Source organism: Crotalus tigris, unplaced genomic scaffold (assembly GCF_016545835.1).
Source record: "Crotalus tigris isolate CLP2741 ecotype Arizona unplaced genomic scaffold, ASM1654583v1 scf7180000018371.15429387391:27106975, whole genome shotgun sequence".
Taxonomy (NCBI): Eukaryota; Metazoa; Chordata; class Lepidosauria; order Squamata; family Viperidae; genus Crotalus; species Crotalus tigris.
The window spans coordinates 22,709,270-22,729,238 of NW_024096970.1; the positions used below are offsets into that span (position 1 = coordinate 22,709,270).

The 19,969-nt window shown below is 37.8% G+C and overlaps 1 protein-coding gene across 3 annotated transcripts in view; it reads right to left on the minus strand.

The window, feature by feature from the left end:
- The window catches only part of MIPOL1 (mirror-image polydactyly 1), a 189,679-nt gene that overhangs the window by 24,790 nt on the left and 144,920 nt on the right, over window positions 1-19,969 (minus strand). For all 3 annotated transcript variants that reach the window (XR_005557736.1, XM_039351805.1, XM_039351806.1), the window contains one exon: window positions 15,527-15,757. Coding sequence is in view for 2 of the 3 variants with exons in the window: in XM_039351805.1 (XP_039207739.1) it covers window positions 15,527-15,757 (231 nt within the window). In the remaining variant the exon portion in view is untranslated. The remainder of the gene's footprint in view (window positions 1-15,526; window positions 15,758-19,969) is intronic.

The following is a 19,969-nucleotide window of genomic DNA, read 5'->3' on the forward strand; positions in this document are numbered from 1 at the left end:
TATGGTAACTCCTGGCAGAGATATTAAATAGGTACAGTTACGAGTAAAATCAAATATAAAGAAACTTATAATAGCCTCTGGAAAGATGGTAGCAATAAAAATGAACTGTGCTATCATTGTGGCAGACTTTCATATATACTAACTCAATGGAGATTTAAAAGAGAAACCTGCAAATGTCTTTAGTTTACTTATTGTCTAATAAATATCACATAAGTATATTAGAAATATTATTTTTTGTATATCAAAGTATTAAAATCATTCTAGTAAAGCACTGTATTTAGCACTGATGATTTTGGGGTTCTCTAACATAGTTCCCCAACCCCAGTCCGTGGACCAGTACCGGGCCGCAGCATGCCAGTAACTGGGTCTCACAAACAAGGAAAGCCGCATCCACAGGATGCAGGCAGCACACGAAACCACTCCCCCTCCGGTCCGCAGAAAAACGTCTCTCCATGTAACCGGTCCCTGGTGCCCAAAAAGTTGGGGACCTCTGCTGTAATACTTGAAGGGTCAAAAGTTCTCCATTTCTATTCTAAGGGATCATAATTGTAGTCTGGGTTCAGGCAGGGAGATAATGCTGATATGGAATTGTGGATGACCTCTGGGGTGCGGCCGTGTATCCATCCTGGCTTTGTTTGTTCTTTCGGTACTATCCTACCACCAGTCATGGAATTGTTCTGGGCCAGGTAAGGAGTGGAAGGATTGTTCTTCAGTTCTTCCTTCCTACCCTATGGAACAGCTTCCCCTCAGATATAAGGACAACCTAATATTACTGGATTTTCAGAAGGCTGTGAAGACCTGGCTCCTCCCCCAGCCTGTTACCGGTAGTTTGAGAGGTCCAGTATGGATGGTGTAGGTGTTTTAATGAGGGTGCCATAACCCATGTTTTTGTAGTCATTTTTATTTTATTCTTGCTGATATTTTATATGCCATGTTCACTGCCCAGAGTTTCATCGGATAGATGGGTGGGCTTACAAGTTTTACAAATAAATAAATACTGTCTTCCCAATCAATTCTTGTTAAACTTAACACTTTTTCATCTGAGGTAAAATCTCATCCAATTTTATGCATGAATAATATAATAAAAATAGTTTGCTGGCATGTTTTATCTACAGTTCTACAATGGTGCAGCTAAAAATTGGAGCTGGTCTTTTTATGGATTCATTCTAGAGACATAGGCTTATGAATATCCAGATTTATGAATATATCCTTATGTATCTATTTGCATCATTTGGATGGCACCACATTCTTATTTTGTTTTTATATGGATCATTCAAATCATTCATGGTGGTTTACATAATAAACATAAAACTAACTGGTTACAATCAACCCAACCTCCTCCCTAAGCAACAAAAACCTTAGATAAAATGGACATCAAATCACCCTCAATATAAATATCAAATATTAAAAGCTATTTAAAAACACTGAGTTTTTAAAGAAAAAAATACTACAATGATGTTTTAATGCCTTTTAGTATGTCCAAATATAGAACAAACTTTTCATCAGATTTCTCTATTCCCCCCCCCTCCACAGAGTAGAAATATGTCCACTGGGTTTATAAGGAACAATCACTTGGAATGGTTTTCCAGGTATATTTTAGCAAAATTGTCAAATTTCTCATGAAGATATCAGTGACATATTAGTATTTTTTCTGCTACCCCTCTTAAAAGACAAAGATGCACAACTTGGAAACAGATCACATGGCTGGCTGAGGAATTCCGGGAGTTGAAGTCCAGAAGTCTTAAAGTTGCCGAGCTTGGAAACCCATGCTCTAGTCAAGGATGTCAAACTGCCAGCCCACGGGCCAGTTGCATCCAGCTCTGGCAATGCAAAAAAAGTTGTGATACGTTGCGACACATCACGTGACGTGATGAGTTTGACACCCGTGCTCTAGATGACCATTTCTTGAATCACTCTCAGTTCTTGAATCACTTTCACTTTCAGTATGAGATTAAAATCCAGCAAGGCAATTTTATAACTTAATTTATTAAATATTGTTTATTTTGTCAAAATAATGTTTTGTTAGCTGATTTATACAATTCTTTTGTTTTAATATGCTCCCTGTTATGAGTAGTCTGAGAATTTTCTTTGTTGGGACAATAATAGTAGACGGTACTTAATATCTTCTGCAATTATGTTTTGTCTTTAAACTGTTGGACTTTCTTTTAAAAATATTTCTTTGCATATGGCCTTATTATATCTGAATGGTAACTAATCTAGCATATGGATGATTCTCTTTCAAACCTGTAACTATACCATACATATCAGCTACCTTCCTGCAAATGAATGTTCCAAAAGGAGTAAAAACTGGAATTATTGAAGGGTTTAAAACAACTGTGATGTCTGCAATCAATCTTAAATACCTAAACAAACTTTGTAAGTTCTCAGCTGAATCACACACAACCTCCTTTATATATTGGTATTAGTCTTAATTCTACACAAACCTTAATCCCTAAAGCAGACCTAGTTTGCATACCCACTGTCATAAAATCTAGTGACTTTACTGTGCCCTTTATTCACTTATTCCATAATTCATATGTCAATTAAAGGGACTCTCAGCATAGTATGTATTGGGAACCTGCTTTCTTCATTTTCAGATTTTCTTCTGTTCCTGTTCTAGGAAGGTTTGCACGACTTATGCAATTCTTCAGATATTCTTTATACGCTTGGGAGCAGAATGATGGAGGTAGATGCTATAGCAATTTGCTTAGGAAGATCTCTTTAGATGTATAATAACCAGCAAGTGGGAATGTTTATAATCTATAGGTTATAAATAAGATTTAAAGCAACAATCATTAATAACTGCTTCTTCCCAATCAATAATTTTGAAAAGCATTGTCTCAAATAATTGTATGCAACAGTTTATTTTCATTTAAATACAAGTTTGTCAAATAAACTAAAATGTAGAGCAAATCCTTAATGTGCAGATCCAATGGGGACAAACTTAAATATTTAGTTCATTTTGCCGATTTTCTCATTCATTACAATAAAAAGAACGCAGTTGTTTTGTGATGCAGTGTAATGTAATATGCTGTTACAGTTTGCTATACTTTTTTAATGCAGATAACTACAGCATCATTTATAGCTTTGGAAAACCCATCATGAAAGCTATACCTGTAAAGCCAGTGCTAATATGTAGCATGGAAGCCATGGAACATGTGACTTCCCAACAGCACCTGGGAGATCCCACAATAAAATACTAATTCTAAAATAAAAATATTAAAAATCAGCCCCAATCTTGCAAGATTGCAATTATGTTATGCAGTGTCAGTGTTCTTACATGGTATTGTATCAGACTTTGGATGAGAATCCTAAATTCTTTGTAATTCTCCAAGAAGAGCAATCAGTCTTAGATTTTTTTTTCAGGAAGACCATAGACATATAGGTTCTTGGTTTCTCAGATAAAGTGGGAAGTTGATGCCTGTTTTTTTTTTTTTTTTTTACAGAGGTAAGTTAGTTAAGTTTCTAATAAAATATATTTTAAATGTTTTTTCTACTACTGGTAACTTGAGTGCCATTATTTGCCGAAAAAGAAAGGTGCAGAGTTTCTGTTACAATTTTGTACAGGTGATTCATGATGCATAAATACAGCACCAGTCTGCAACTCTCAAAGCAACTATGTCATTTCCTGGATGAAGCAGCAGCTGCAAAAAGCAATTACATCAGTGATTACATCAGTGGGAAAGAAGCAGCTGTTTTAAACAGTTGTAGATAGATGCTACATTTGTGCCTCCATATTCTTTCAGATTCAAATGCTGGAGAGCCCCAATATAGAAATGAACAAAATCACAAGTGATACCCTCTGTTATATTGCATGTTGTCAGGGGTTCTAAGGAAGATGAAACTTTCATGAACATACTGCTTGCAGCTTATTGAAGATATAGGAGGAGAGAATGACAAACCCCTCTCTGATTAATGGGGACAAGAAAATAAAATCCCTTTCAGCTAGCTTTAATAAACTTTCCTCTTTGTCCGTGTTCCTTCAAGTCAAGCTCGACTCCTGGTGATTGCTTAGACAAGCCCCTGTAGTTTTATTGGCAGGATTTTCAGAAGTGGTTTGCCACTCCCTTCTTTCTAGGACTGAGTGAGTGACGGGTCCAAAGTCACCCAGCTGACTTCATGCCTAAAGCAGAACTAGAATTCAGGTCTCCTGTTTTCTAGCCCAATGTCTTTAACTGCTACAACAAAGTACCTGGTAATCACCCATTGGTTTCAAAGTGAAATACTGTAAGTTGAAAAATTCTATTAATTGTGATGATAACACTAGAGGTAGTCCTCAACATTTCTGTTGCTATGTGAGACATTTGTTAAGTGAGTTTTGCCCCATTTTACGGTCGTTCTTACCACAGTTGTTAAGTGAGTCACTGCAGTTGTTAAGTTAGTAACATGGTTGTTAAGTGAATCTAGCTTCCTCACTGACTTTGCTTGTCAAAAGGTGACCACATGACCTCGGGACACTGAGACTGTAATAAATTTGAGTTAGTTGATAAGGATATGAATTTTGATCATGTGACCGTGGGGATGCTGCAACAGTCGTGTGAAAAAAGGTTGTGTGACTTTTTCAGTGCTGTTGTAACTTCAAACAGTCATTAAATGAATTGCTGTAAATCGAGGACAATGGTAGAACATAATACATGTTCTATTTTATGATACAGTTAATTTTTGTCTTTTCAGCATCATAGTTAATCAATTAGGAATTTGAGGCTTTTAAAATCCTGCAAAACCACCATCAGAGCAAATGGAGGGAGGGATCTGGAAATGTGATCTTTTCATTAAAGATCATAATTCTGTGAAACAAAAATCTATTATTAACTTAAGATGATATCACAATATTTCTAGGCAGAACCTCAATATGAAAAACAAAACTTCAGTGATGCATTCAGAATATTCTTTTAATCAGATAATGAGAAACTAGGTTTAAAAACTATAATTTAAGTAAAAAAGCAAAAGATTCCTAATAAAATACCCAAGTCCATTCTGAATTTGAAAAAAAAAAAAAATAGAGGGGGCAAACTAAATTTACTTCTAAGCATTCAGATTTTCAGGAAGAGTTCTTTTAAGCTGCAATCAGACCAAAAGAAGAAATGAAAGCGTATAAATATTAGCAAGTCCAGTTTTGAAGCAGTCTCCAATTTAACAGACTGTTGTGTGCTATAGACACCAATCTGTACTTTAATGTTTATGTTTGCAGTTAAAAACCTCAGACTTTAGACCTACATATAAAAGATAGTCATACAGTTCTTTTCTGAGACACTGACCTGGATCCTCATTTAAAAATGAACAAGCCATCTTTATGTAATTAAATCTTTGTTTTGATCCATTAGTATTCAGCAAAGTGCCGTTTTATAAACCCTCACCCTGAATAGGCAGTGCTGGAGGTAACCATCTGCAGCTTTAGACTCCAAGCTTGAATTGATGAAAAGAGCTTTGTATTTCCATTGCCAAGGTCGATTCTTCCAGCCATCAGGCATTCCCCTCAGACGGAATCCATGGAGCTGACATTCTTACATCCATGTGCTAAATTCTCTTCTACTCATGGTTTCTTTTGCTCACTATCCTCTAGAAAGGCCCCAGAGTCTTAGCCACATTCTTTTCATCATCATGTTAGGAAAAAAGTGAACCTCATAATAACTTTCCCCTGACCCATAAGAATAAATGATTAGTCCCCTGTCTCACATTGTGGTGCAATTATTCAGAGAGTCATTTTTGTTCTTGAACTATGCTGCTTAGATATTCCTGGAAAGATTATCTCCTCCAGTATGCATTGGAGAATGTCTTGGATATTGGTGTGAAATGCACATAATTACTATATGCAGATGGAAGAGTAACTTTTTTTTTCAGACACAAAGATTCTAACACTGAGCAAGCTATCCAAATATGGTATTTTTTCCAAAAGACATCACACATATAAAATACACATAGAATCATGTTTCCTAATAGTTCTGTTTAGTTCCTAATAATTGTCACCATGAGAAATGCAATAAAGGAAAGAAGGTTTTCTTAAACACAACATATGTAAGAATAGCATTGTTCTACCATAGACACAAAGCACACCCCTGCCATTGAAAAAGCCCATTTATATATTTCTAATTTAAATATGAAATCATCACCGTGTTTCATTAAAAGCTATAGTTTTACTGTGGTCTCAAGGATGGTTACAAGAAGTGGGACATATAAACCATGTAGAAAACCAAATGACAAGCAAGGGTTACCCCTTTTCTTTGAACAATTATGGAGGACTGCAGTGAAACTCTAAACAAAACTAGTCTGCTGGGAAACTTTCAATACAAGGATCAGTTAATTCCTTCCAAAAAACAAAGCATACTTTCTCTTCCCATCATTCCTTCTCTTAATGAAGACTACCAAACATAGTTTTTCCTAAATGGCAAAATACTGACTGTATGATGTGACTCAGATTACAAAGATATTGTGAATTCTTAATTTGGTTTTCCTGCTGATGAGTAGAACTGTCTGTGTGGCTCTCCCAGAGGTGTCAGTGAATTCTTAGTTCAAAGTAAACACACTTCCCACAAACTCAGCTGCTTAATCTGTTTGCAGGCTGAATTATAAGATAGAATGGGTGACTGGGTGCTGGGAAGTAGCAGTGAGCATTTCCATGTTTTGTATTTTTTAACAGAAAGGCATGCTGTTGTTGTCAAAAGATTTTGCTCAGCTATTTAATTTTGCTACAGGCCTGGGAAGCTGATTGTAGCATTAATTGACCTGATAGACATTTTCCCAAGTAGTTAAGCATGTCAAAAAGAATTAATTATTCTAAGAAAAGCTCAAGATAAAGTTAAAAATAGTTTAGGTGATATCCCTAAGTCCATTAGAGCAATTTTGCTCTTTTCCAGGAAAAGGGAAATGGAAGTTTGGGGAAGATTCAATGAAAGCTAGATACTATTTTTTGAGATAATGTATGCCTACACTGCGACAGCAGCACATTTAATTCATTTATGTTATTTATTAAAACATTTATGCCCATTTTCTTCCCAGAAAGCCTTTAGAATAATATATAATTTCAAAATATTCTCATATAAAAAAATAAAGCCAACAGCTTAAAACAGAAGGAGAAAAAGCCAGAAGACAAATTAATTCAGATTTAAAATCCAATTAGAACCCAACAGAATAAAATAGTTTTATGGCCTGCCTAATAAAAATGCTTTTGAATGGATGCAGTTAGAAGGCAAGAGGCTTTTCCACAATTAATAATCCCATTTCTTCTGTTAAGACCTAGACAAGCTGCTTATTGTGACTGCATTCATAGCATCCTAGGGGCTAAGCCAGGAAGAGCTTGATGTATACTAATACAGGGAGTTTTAACAGCAACATTTATTTCGATATTCAAAAGGCTTTTGATAATGTCCTTCATGAAAGACACTCAAGCAGCGCCTTGCTCATGGATAGGAAGAAAGATAGGAGTGCTCTTTGGATTGAAACGGATTAAATAACAGAAAATAAGGAACAGCAATATGTACTTACTATTAGCAAGGGGATCTTTGTAAACGGGCTATCCCAAAAAAGTATTTTTGTTCACAGACATACAAAGGTTAGGAGTAAGTAGCTCAAACTAGTGAATGCTAGCCATTTATTTAGGGTGGCTAAAACAAGGAGGGACAGTTCTAAAAAACTCTCTTTAAACAGAGGAAAAGAACATAAACATAGCAAATGCAATGCCACTTAAGTAGTGATGCAAACTGGGACAGGAATGGCTAAATTCATGTATAAATAACTAAAATGATGGCAACTGAATAGGAATAGGTTCACAGAGTTTTGGTAGCTAGTTCAACAGAGCAGTGAGTATGATTGTTGTGAAGATGGGAAATTCATGGCCAGAAATATTAAGAAAGGAGTTTAAAATAAAACAGTTAATATCATAATGTCATTTTATCAAAATCTATGACATAACTCCTTTGTACTAGTTTACATAGTTATCACAAAGTATTACAAAAGCACTAAAATATTTTTGTAAAACGGAAAAGATTCAGCAAAGGGCATTAACAACAATCAATGTTTGGATGAACTGTCCAAGGCAGTTAAAAAACATTTAAGGCTTTTTGATTTAGGGAAAAGGCAAGCTATAGGATAAGAAGTCATGAGAGATATGTAGAGAATTGTGGACAGGATTTTTTTGACAGGAATTCAAGAATCTAGATAGGAAGAACAATTTCTTTCTCTTCCATAATACAGAACCCATGACCTACCAGTGAAGAAGACTGATTTGCAGAGGGAAAAGAAAGCACCTGGCACTCAGCAGTGTCAAACTACAGAATTCACTATTACAAAATTGACAATAATTATTAATTTGATGGTTTTAAAAGGCAATTACTGTCTTTATTAGAGGAATAAAGAGATTGATGGACTAATGCCTGTCCACTGGACTTCTGAAAATCCAAAGTCATTTCATTTAGCAAAAGGGAAATTAAAATACTGGGGGATCTGAGATGCTCAAACTTTATCCTTTTTTGGAAGTATGAAAGTGAGTTATGGAAATGTACTCACAAGTAACGTGCACATAATACAGCACAAGCATACAATGTGACTTTTTCTGCATCAACTTATTTTTCTATGCCCTTGTCTATCTCTTGGGCACTGTATCTCATTGTACCAGGCTGCTTTTGCTGCCTTTGTTAATTGACATGGAAAATTGCCATTAAGCTGTAGCCCTGACCTAACAAAATCCTGGCCAAATTAAATCAAACTTGCCACTGTGCCTTGTGGTGTCTAACAACTTACTGAGGATGGCAATGGGAAAGGGAGAAGTCCCTCGCAGGAGGAGCCAAGCTTACCAGCCAAGTACACCAACCTTCCTGGCATCCTAACAAAGTCCAGTAATCAGAAACAGCAACTGCCCATCACTCCTTAAGGGTTAAGTTAATGGCCATTCTTTCCAGCCCTCCTCAGAAGAAACCAAACTTTACGAACTCTGGCCAGCTGGGTATCTCTCAAAAACTAGTACTAAGGGGGCTATTTACAGGAATGCTCAGGCTTGGCAATCATTTCTGCCAACCTTCTGGCATCCTAGAAACCCCGGTGATCAGAGGTAGTACAGCTCATAAGGACAAGTCAACGGGCATTCTTCAATGTAATGCCAAACCTGGCACCCACCAAAAGCAAACAATAAGTAGGAATGTACTTTTTAGTGTTTTAGCAAGCTTAATTTTTAAGTTGGAATAAGAGATTTTCTGCACTGGTTCAATCACTGCAACTTAAACTTGTTTTCTGATCCCTGTCTGAAAAAAAGATTCAGAGATATATTTCAAAAATATGTTATAATAAAACTCTTGAAGACATCTGGCTAAAAAGTCTACTATTGTTATCATCTTCTAATCATGTCAAAAGCTGAAATAGGATATTTTTCTGATGGTGCCCCAAAGAAATGCGGAGGAGGGTGGGACTGATTTTCCTAATGGCAGCCCCTCCCTCTGGCACAGTTTGTTCCCCACGTTGGGTGTGTGTCTTTACCTTGATGTTTCAGAAGGTGATGGAAACAAACCTCTAAGGGACTATTTGGGATTAATCAGTGACAGCTATATGTCTATTTATAATGTGAATAGTTTTATTATAATTGTTACTTGTTTTAAGGGTGTTTCTATCAGTGTAACTCATATGTTGTAAAGATGCTTGGAATTGGAAAAGTAGGCAACATATACATTTAAATAAACAAACAACTGAACAAACAGTCAATGAGTATATTTTCTCCCTACATTCAAACTGGTTCAGATCAAATTGATTATACTTGTCATTCCAATGAAATATTCATTGACTCACTCAATTCACTCACTCAAATTGGCTTGCCCCCAGTTTCAATGTGCAAACTTGAATCAAATAACGCCTTCTTCAAATTTTCAGTTTTAAATGGATCAGAATTGACTCATGTCAGGCATGAATGTAATAATAGTAGTAGTAGTAGTAGTAGTAGTAGTAGTAGTAGTAGTAGGAAGGGACCTTGAAGGTCATCTAGTCCAACCCCCTGCTCAGGCTGGAAACTCTATACCATTTCAGACAAATGGTTGTCCAGTCTCTTCTTAAAAACGTCCAGTGTTGGAGCATTCACAGCATTTGGAGACAGGTTGTTCCACTGATTAATTGTTCTAACTGTCTGAAAATTTCTCCTTCGTTCTAGGTTGCTTCTCTCCTTGATTAGTATCCATTGCTTCTTGTCTTGCCTTCAGGTGCTTTGGAGAATAGCTTGACTCCCTCTTCTTTGTGGCAACCCCTGAGATATTGGAACACTGCTATCATGTCCCCCCTCGTCCTTCTCTTCATTAAACTAGAAACCGTTCCTTATATGTTTTAGCCTCCAGTCCCTTAATTATCTTTGTTGGTCTTCTCTGTACTCTTTCTAGAGTCTCAACATCTTTTTTTACATTGTGGTGACCAAAACTGGATGCAGTATTCCCAGTGTGGCCTTAACTGGGCATTGTAAAGTGGTATTAACACTTCACGTGATATTGATTCTATCCCTCTGTTAGTGCAGCCTAGCACTGTGTTGGCTTTTTTGGCAGCTGCAGCACACTGCTGGCTCATATTTAAGTGATTGTCCACTAGGACTCCAAGATCCCTCTCACAGTTGCTACTATTGAGCAAGGTACCACTTATACTATACCTGTGCATTTGGTTTTTCTTGCCTAAATGTAGAACCTTACTTTTTTCACCATTGAATTTCATTTTGTTAGATAGTGCCCAGTGTTCAAGTCTGTCCAGATCCTCCTGTATCCTAAGCCTGTCTTCTGAAGTGTTGGCTATTCCTGCCAGCTTGGTGTTGTCTGCAAATTTGATGAGTTCCCCACCTATCCCCTCATCCAGATCGTTGATGAAGATGTTGAAGAGCACTGGGCCCAGAACAGAGCCCTGGGGCACCCCACTACACACTTCCCTCCATGTAGATGCGGTTCCATTGAGGACCACACGCTGAGTATGGCCGGTCAGCCAGCTACAGATCCATCTGGTGGTGATGCTGTCTAACCCCATTTTTCTATCTTATCAAGTACTAGGTTGTGGTCTACTTTGTCAAATGCCTTACTGAAGTCTAAGTAAATTATATCCACAGCATTCCTCTGGTCCACTAATTTTGTCACTTGGTCAAAGAATGCAATAAGATTTGTCTGGCATGATCTGTTTTTGACAAACCCGTGTTGGCTTTTGGTAATGACTTTGTTTGCCTCTAGGTGTTCGCTGATTCGTTGTTTGATTATCTTTTCCAGAATCTTCCCAGGTATTGAGGTCAGGCTGATAGGTCTGTAATTTCCTGGGTCTTTTTTTCCCCCTTTTTTTGAAGATGGAAACTATTTCAGCTCTTTTCCAGTCCTAGTAGTTCCCCAGTGCTCCAGGATCTTTGAAAAATATAGTTCAGTGGTTCTGAAATCACATCTGGACTTAATTTAGATAGTTTCAGGAAGAATTGGATAACTAATTCAAAGAGGTTCCTTTTAACCTACTTCTCTCCAATCAGGAATACATAGAAGGAAATAGGATAGAGGAGAGCAAAACAAAGGCAAACTGGGACCAGTAAAGGACCACAACCGAGATAATTTTTCAATAAACAAAGTCAGGATTTTAATTATGCATCCTATTTTTTTTTCCCTAAACCTGCAATCCAGTTTTCAATTTCAATCCAATTTCAGGCTGATAGGTCTGTAGTTTCCTGGATCCATTTTTTTTTCTTTTTTTGAAGATGAGAACTACATCAGGTCTTTTCCAGTCCTCTGGTAGTTCCCCAGTGCTCCAGGATGTTTGAAAGATATAGTTTAGTGGTTCTGAGATCATATTTTCCAATTCCTTGAGAACCTTGGGGTGTAATCCATCTGGTCCTGGTGATTTGAACTTGTCTAGGGTGGACAGGTGTTCACTTACCATTTTCTTGCCTATCTTAACTTGTGTTTCTAATCTGTTTTTTTACAGTACTGTTTTTGATAGGTTGGACTGTTTGAAAGTGTTATGGTCCGTAGCCATAACTACTACTTCAATCTTTAATATATAAAGCTATCTTGACTATAAAGCTTGACTATAAAGTCTCTCGGTGTGTTTGTGTGGTGTCTGTGTGTTTCCTTTCTGCTTGCAAATTTTGCAAGTATTCTACATTGGTTACAAAATACCTTTGAAGAAGATTATAAAATGCCCCAAACATTCAAATAAATTGCTATTAAGTCTATTAAATTATTTTAATGCCTTATAAGAATGTTTAGGTATTTCTATCTTTTTATTCCCCTTTATGGATTACTGCCTTGTTGTGGCGAAGGGGCTTGCGTAACTCAATGAAGCTATAAGCTATGCCGTGCAGGGCCACCCAAGACGGACAGGTCATAGCAGAGAGTTCTGACAAAATGTGATCCACTGGAGAAGGAAATGGCAAACCACTCCAGTATCTTTGCCATGAAAACCCATGGACAGTACTAAAAGGCAAAAAGATATGACGCTGGAAGATGAGCCCCTCAGGTCAGAAGGTGTCCAATATGCTACTGGGGAAGAGCAGAGGGCTAGTACTAGTAGCGCCAGAAAGAATGAAGCGACTGGGCCAAAGCCGAAAGGACGCTCAGCTATGGATATATCTGGTGGTGAAAGGAAAGTCCGATGCTGTAAAGATTTTTTCTCCATAGGAAACTGGAATGTGAGATCCATGAATCAAGGCAAGCTAGATGTAGTCAAAAAAGAGATGACAAGACTGAACATTGACATCTTAGGAATCAGCGAACTAAAATGGACAGGAATGGGTGAATTTAACTCAGATGACCATCAGGTATACTACTGTGGGCAAGAATCCCTTAGAAGAAATGGAGTAGCCTTCATAGTCAATAGAAGAATAGGAAAAGCAATACTGCGATACAATCCCCAAAATGACAGAATGATCTCAATTCGAATCCAAGGCAAACCATTCAATATCACAATAGTCCAAATCTATGCCCCAACCACTGGTGCTGAAGAGGATGAAATTGACCGGTTCTATGAAGCCCTACAGCACCTTATAGAATTAACACCAAAAAATGATGTCCTTATCATCATGGGGGATTGGAATGCTAAGGTAGGAAGCCAAAAGATAACCGGAATAACAGGCAAGTTTGGCCTTGGAGAACAAAATGAAGCAGGGCACAGGCTAATAGAATTTTGTCAAGAGAATACGATGGTCATAACAAACACTCTTTTCCAACAACCCAAGAGACGGCTCTACACATGGACATCACCAGACAGTCAACATAGAAATCAGATTGACTATGTACTCTGCAGCCAAAGATGGAGAAGCTCTATACAGTCAGTAAAAACAAGACCAGGAGCTGACTGTGGCTCAGATCATGAGCTTCTCGTTGCAAAATTTAGGCTTAAATTGAAAAAAGTAGGGAAAAGCACTAGGCCACTCAGGTATGAACTAAATTATATACCTGATGAATATACAGTAGAGGTGACAAATAGATTTAAGGAATTAGATCTGATAGACAGGGTGCCTGAAGAACTATGGATGGAAGTTCGCAACATTGTACAAGAGGTAGCAACTAAAACCATCCCAAAGAAAAAGAAATGCAAGAAAGCAAAATGGCTTTCTGAGGAAGCTTTGCAAATAGCTGAGGAAAGAATGGAAGCGAAAGGCAAAGGAGAAAGAGAAAGATACACCCAATTGAATGCAGAATTCCAGAGAGTAGCTAGAAGAAATAAGAATGCCTTCTTAAATGAACAGTGCAAAGAAATAGAAGAAAACAACAGAATAGGGAGGACCAGAGATCTCTTCAAGAAAATTGGAGATATGAAGGGAACGTTTCATGCAAAAATGGGCATGATAAAGGACCAAAATGGCAGGGACCTAACAGAGGCAGAAGAGATTAAGAAGAGATGGCAAAACTACACAGAAGAACTATACAAGAATGAGCTTAACATCCCAGATAACCACAATGAGATGGTCATGACCTCGAACCAGACATCTAGAATGTGAAGTGAAATGGGCCTTAGAAAATCTGAGCAACAACAAAGCTAGTGGAGGTGACAGTATTCCAGCTGAGCTATTCAAAATCTTAAAAGACGATGCAGTAAAAGTGCTACACTCAATTTGCCAGCAAATTTGGAAAACTCAACAGTGGCCACAGGATTGGAAAAGGTCAGTTTACATTCCAATTCCAAAGAAAGGCAATGCCAAAGAATGTTCAAACTATCGCACCATTGCACTCATTTCACATGCTAGTAAAGTTATGCTTAAAATCCTACAAGCTAGACTCCAGCAGTATGTGGATCGAGAACTACCAGAAGTACAGGCAGGATTTCGAAGAGGCAGAGGAACTAGAGATCAAATTGCCAACATACGCTGGATCATGGAGAAAGCTAGGGAGTTCCAGAAAAACATCTACTTCTGCTTCATTGACTATGCAAAAGCCTTTGATTGTGTGGATCACAACAAATTGTGGCAAGTTCTTAAAGAGATGGGAGTACCAGACCATCTCATTTGTTTCTTGAGAAACCTATATGCGGGTCAAGAAGCAACAGTGAGAACTGGACACGGAACCACTGATTGGTTCAAAATTGGAAAAGGAGTCCGGCAAGGCTGTATACTGTCGCCCTGCCTATTTAACTTATATGCAGAGCACATCATGAGAAAGGCAGGGCTAGATGAATCAAAAGTTGGAATTAAGATTGCCGGGAGAAATATCAACAACCTAAGATATGCAGATGATACCACTCTAATGGCAGAAAGTGAAGAGGAACTAAAGAGCCTCTTGATGCGGGTGAAGAAGGAGAGTGCAAAAGTTGGCTTGAAACTCAACATTAAGAAAACCAAAATCATGGCATCCGGCCCTCTCAATTCCTGGCAAATAGATGGGGAAGAAATGGAGGTAGTGACAGATTTTATTTTTCTGGGCTCCAAGATCACCTCAGATGGGGACTGCAGCCAAGAAATTAAAAGACGCTTGCTCCTGGGGAGGAAAGCTATGGCAAATCTAGACAGCATACTAAAAAGCAGAGACATCACCCTGCCAACAAAAGTGCGTATAGTCCAGGCCATGGTTTTCCCAGTTGCAATGTATGGCTGTGAAAGTTGGACCATAAGAAAGGCTGAGCGCAAAAGAATTGAGGCCTTTGAACTATGGTGCTGGAGAAGACTCCTGCGAGTCCCTTGGACTGCAAGGCGTTCAAACCGGTCAGTCCTAGAAGAGATCAACCCTGACTGCTCTTTAGAAGGCCAGATCCTGAAGTTGAAACTCAAATATTTTGGCCACCTAATGAGAAGGAAGGACTCACTGGAGAAGGGCCTAATGCTAGGAAAGATTGAGGGCAATAGAAGAAGGGGACGACAGAGAATGAGATGGCTGGATGGAGTCACTGAAGCAGTAGGTGTGAACTAAAATGGACTCCAGAAGATGGTAGAGGACAGGAAGACCTGGAGGAACATTGTCCATGGGGTCGTGATGGGTCGGACACGACTTCGCAATTAACAACAACAAGAACAACAATCTTTTTATTGTACTTTTTAGGTCATGGAAAAAAGACACAATAGTCCATTTAGTTAACAAATTATATTTTTAAAAAAGATAGGCCACATACTTACTTTTGAAGTTTTTCGGTGGTCTCTTGCAAAGCATCTGAAGCTTGCTGAAATTTTAATTCTATACTTGTTTTCTCTGCTGCCATTTGCTGGAGCTGAGTTACCAGCTCCTCATTTTGAAGAAGGAGCATGGAGACAATATCATCTTTATTTTTCAAAGCTTTTTCATATGTTATAAGTGTGGAGTTGAACTGATTCTTAAGATTTGCTTCTTGGGATAGCGCTTGATGCAAACTGTTGAAACAAAAAATATGTACATCAGTGAGTACAATGTAATTTTAAATATATCGATCTAAGTCACATAAATATGTGCATACACATCCATTCGTGACTATTAAGTATATAAAGTGACACAAGAAAACCTGCTGTGTCACTCATGATAGTTTTAAAATACATTTAAATTAACATAGAGCTGACTCAGCAGCTTAGTTCTTTAGAGCCTTTTGACTATTTTTCTTTCTTTTCTTCTATAAGTAGAAGCAAATATTATTCAGGAGTTTCTCTGTATTTACAGGTACAAGTTGCTTCTGATTTGTACAATAAATCCCAAATCTCTTGCTTTTGTCAACACAAGAATTCTTTCTTAGGCAGCAACTTCAGTGAAATGAAACTGATTATCTTTAAGAAGATAGATAGATAGATAGATAGATAGATAGATAGATAGATAGATAGATAGATAGATAGATAGATAGATAGATAGACAGACAGACAGACAGACAGCAGACAGACAGACAATTGCAGACATTTATTTCTGAGGTTCAGCCTCACAGGCTATATCTGAATGAAAAACAAAATAACTTCAGAATAAGCTGGTTTATACTCAGGCTCCTGTATACATATGCCTACATTCCACTTTCATATTCTCACTATATACTAAATAATTTTTACTAAGCAGAACTGTGTAGATCTAAGTTTAGAAATTTCCGTTTCTAAGAGCAAGATGTGAAATTGATGCTGTATTCTATTATTTCTACCTGTCTTATTCTCATGGGGTGCAACCAAATCAGCTTCAGCTTCCTTCAAGAATAAGAAGCCAACAGCCCACATGCATCCTTATCTAGCAGCAGTTGTTGCCACCAACAACCCACTAAGCAGTTTTTAGTAGGCTCCTGGACAGCATAGCTGTGTAGGAAACCTGGTCATCAATGCCTTGACAGATGACTGAAAGCCAGAAGAGAAATCAGGTGTGAGGATCAAGGAATTAGAAGTAAGATTCCTGGGAGGCTACTTGGCTATTCCTTGACTAGATGTTCAAGGTTTCTAGGTTCTTGCACCTTTTCCCTTTTGTCCAGGAAATCTGTTCAGGAATATGGTTGTGACTGCACATGAACGTATTTATACACACTTCAATGTGTGAAAGTCTGACTTCAGTTTTGATCATGATTGGTTGTTATAAAAAATAAGAAATGTTTAAAGCAGCTGCTGAACCTAATAAAATATGTTTTATATATATTTATGGAGATTCTCAGTCATCCAGGTCATGGTTGCTTCTCATCCAACAAGCTTCTTCAGTTCTAAACTGAGGAAGCTTCTTGGATAAGAAGCGAAACATCTTTAAGGAAAAACAAATAAAATCCAGTTGCCTCTTGAAAAAAGCACTTTTGGGTTTTATATATACTTTATTTCACCCTTCCTAAAATTTTCCCAGGGAAGTCTAGTTGGGGTTATTCCTCAGTTTTTCTTTTTTGGAATATTTTTATGAAATAGGGTATTAAGGTTTTCAGATTACTTTCATTTTAATGACTGAAAAGGAATCCTGTATTAACTTAGTACAGAAATTTTATATCTATTTTTGGAATTGTTATTAATTAGCTAAAACAAAAGTAAATTTGTAAACAAATATTTTCTTCAAAATGAATGTTTTATTGAGTATTTTTATCCTATACAGTGTTTTGTTAGAAGCTTGCTTACTTACAAACATTGGGTGTATAGACTGAACCTATCTAAATTACTGTGTAATGAAATAGAAATGAAATAGAAACTATATTTTTCTACTGAAAAGCAAGAAGAAATCCTGCATTAAGTTTATTGGCGTCCTTTTGTTTCAGAACAAAAAATGAAGCACAACCAGATTGCCATTTCATATAGAAATTAAAACTCACCAGGAATGCATAAGTAAAATACAGCTGATTTAATAGGAATCTAAAAGTTAAAGGTCAAGGAATTGGCATGTCATTACACCTACCACCTGAGGTTGTTTGAAAATGATGTGAAGTATCTATTCAATTAAATAAGGACATTTTGAAATTATAAATAATGTATAAAGAGATAAAAAGTCAGCAGAATAGCAGATAAAATATATTAAACATGATTTTGCCATAAGTGAAAAAGAATAAGCATTTCAAAGTAGTATCCTGAGTTACAAGCTGAATAAATCAGTATACTATTTTTGAATATATATAAAGAAGTATCTTGTTGGATTAGACCAAGTCTAGCATTCTGACTTTCACATGTTTATTGATAAACCATAACTGATTTTTTGTTTTTCTTGTCATGCACATGTATACATAATCCGAACTAGACTGTGTTGTTTCTCTGTGTCATATATGTGGGTATATGCACAACTCTGTATTTATTTTTGTCATATTTATGTAGTATATATTGGAGATGGTGACCCTTTGAGAGCCGTATGCAACGAAATTTCATTTTAATGTATGCCGATTAGTGTACATTTAAAATGACAATAAAGTTATTATTCTATTCGATTCTGATTGAGTGTGCACAACATCTAAAGCAGAGGTCCCCAACCTTTTTGGTACCAGGGACCGGTTTCATGGAAGACAATTTTTCCATGGAAAAGGGGTGGGATGGGATGGAGGGGGGGGGGGGTTCAGGATGATTCAAGTGTGTTAAAGGAAAAATCTTCATCAGGGTCCAGTCCAAGCCGGGAATAAATAATATGGTGACTGCTTTAGAAAGAAGGTTGCAGTTTATTGAAGAGGAAAGCCAGATAGAAAGATGGTTCTGGAAGAAAAGAGAGAGCACATGTAGTAGGGAGTGGATTTTTATACTTTCTTGAACTTTTGTTTGGAGTTGTTCCTGTGCCATGAACTTTGTCCTGAGTCTGAGTGTGCCTTTCTGGTATTCTAATGGTGGTGGGTTAATCCTATTATGTCCTGTCTTAGAGTTTCGGTGGGGTATGTAGATTTTAAGGATCTTTGTCTTCCTGATATGTTCAGCTTCTAGCTGGAGGGCTCCAACCTTCCTGAATGGATTATTACATCTGTATTTCTAAAAGCTGGTTTCTGCTGAGTTGTCTGGTTGGGGTGTGTGTGGAGAAGTTTCTGCCTTTTTAAAGATCTTCTCCATTATTCCCTTGGGAAAATATATTCTGCCTTTTTAATATTCCCAAAAAATATTTCTTTTCTCCGGATTGTTCCCACAAGTGCATTACATTTTTTGATAATTTTCTAAATAAACAAATGAACAAATAAATAATGCACTTATTTCTATTATTATTACATTGTATTACATTAAAACAGTGACTTTCTGCTTCTAAGAAAGTGGGAAGGAAGAGATAATCCTAAACTAAGCCTTCTAGCAAAACCCAGCATGTTGAAGAAGTGCCAAGAAAAGAGAGAGAGAGAGAGAGAGAGAGAGAGAGAGAGAGAGAGAGAGAGAGAGAGAGAGAGAGAGAGAGAGAGAGAGAGGGAGAGCAAAACAACTCTCTTGGCTTGCAAACTTGGAGAGCTGCAGAAGAAAGGAGGAAAACAAACAGACACTAAAATAAACCACGAAAAGTAGGCAGGATGTTGCCAAAACACGAGACACCTGGAGCATCAAAACAAAAGCAAAAAACTCTGGTTGAAGTGCAATGGAGCCCAATGGTCTTAGAAAAGGTGCAGACAAGAGAGAGAATCCCTTAGAGACACAGGGCTTAAGGTGAAAGGTAGCTTCTCTCTGCCCCTATTTGCCCCCTGACAAAAAAACACCCTCACACACACATACCTTGGGAGGGTCCCCCTCCAATGAGGCTTTGGGGAAGCTCCAGGTTGCAAGCTGGGCTGGCACGTGCTTGCCTTGCAAAATTGGAGAATTGCACAAAGGGCGCACAAGCTCAGCTGAGGTGCTGGGAGGGAGAGAGGAGGAAAGTGAGGAAGAAGAGGAGGAGGAAGAAGTAGCAGGAGGAGTAGTAGCCAGTTGCAAGTGCAGCTGCCGGAGGACCTTTGCACTGAACAAGACAGTTTCTCCCAGCCACTCTCCCGCCCCTGCCCAGACCCCTACAGTCTCGCCTCATGCCTGGAGGTGGAATACGTGCCTTCAGCACACCTCCAGCTATGCGGTCTGGGTACTGGTCTGCGGCTCAGGGATTGGGGATGCCTGATCTCTTAATATAGTAGAACAGAAGTCCCCAAACCTTTGGGCAACAGGGATCAGTTCCATGGAGAAACATTTTTCCATGGACTGGAGAGTGCCTGGTTTTGTGTGCTGCCTGCATCCCATGGA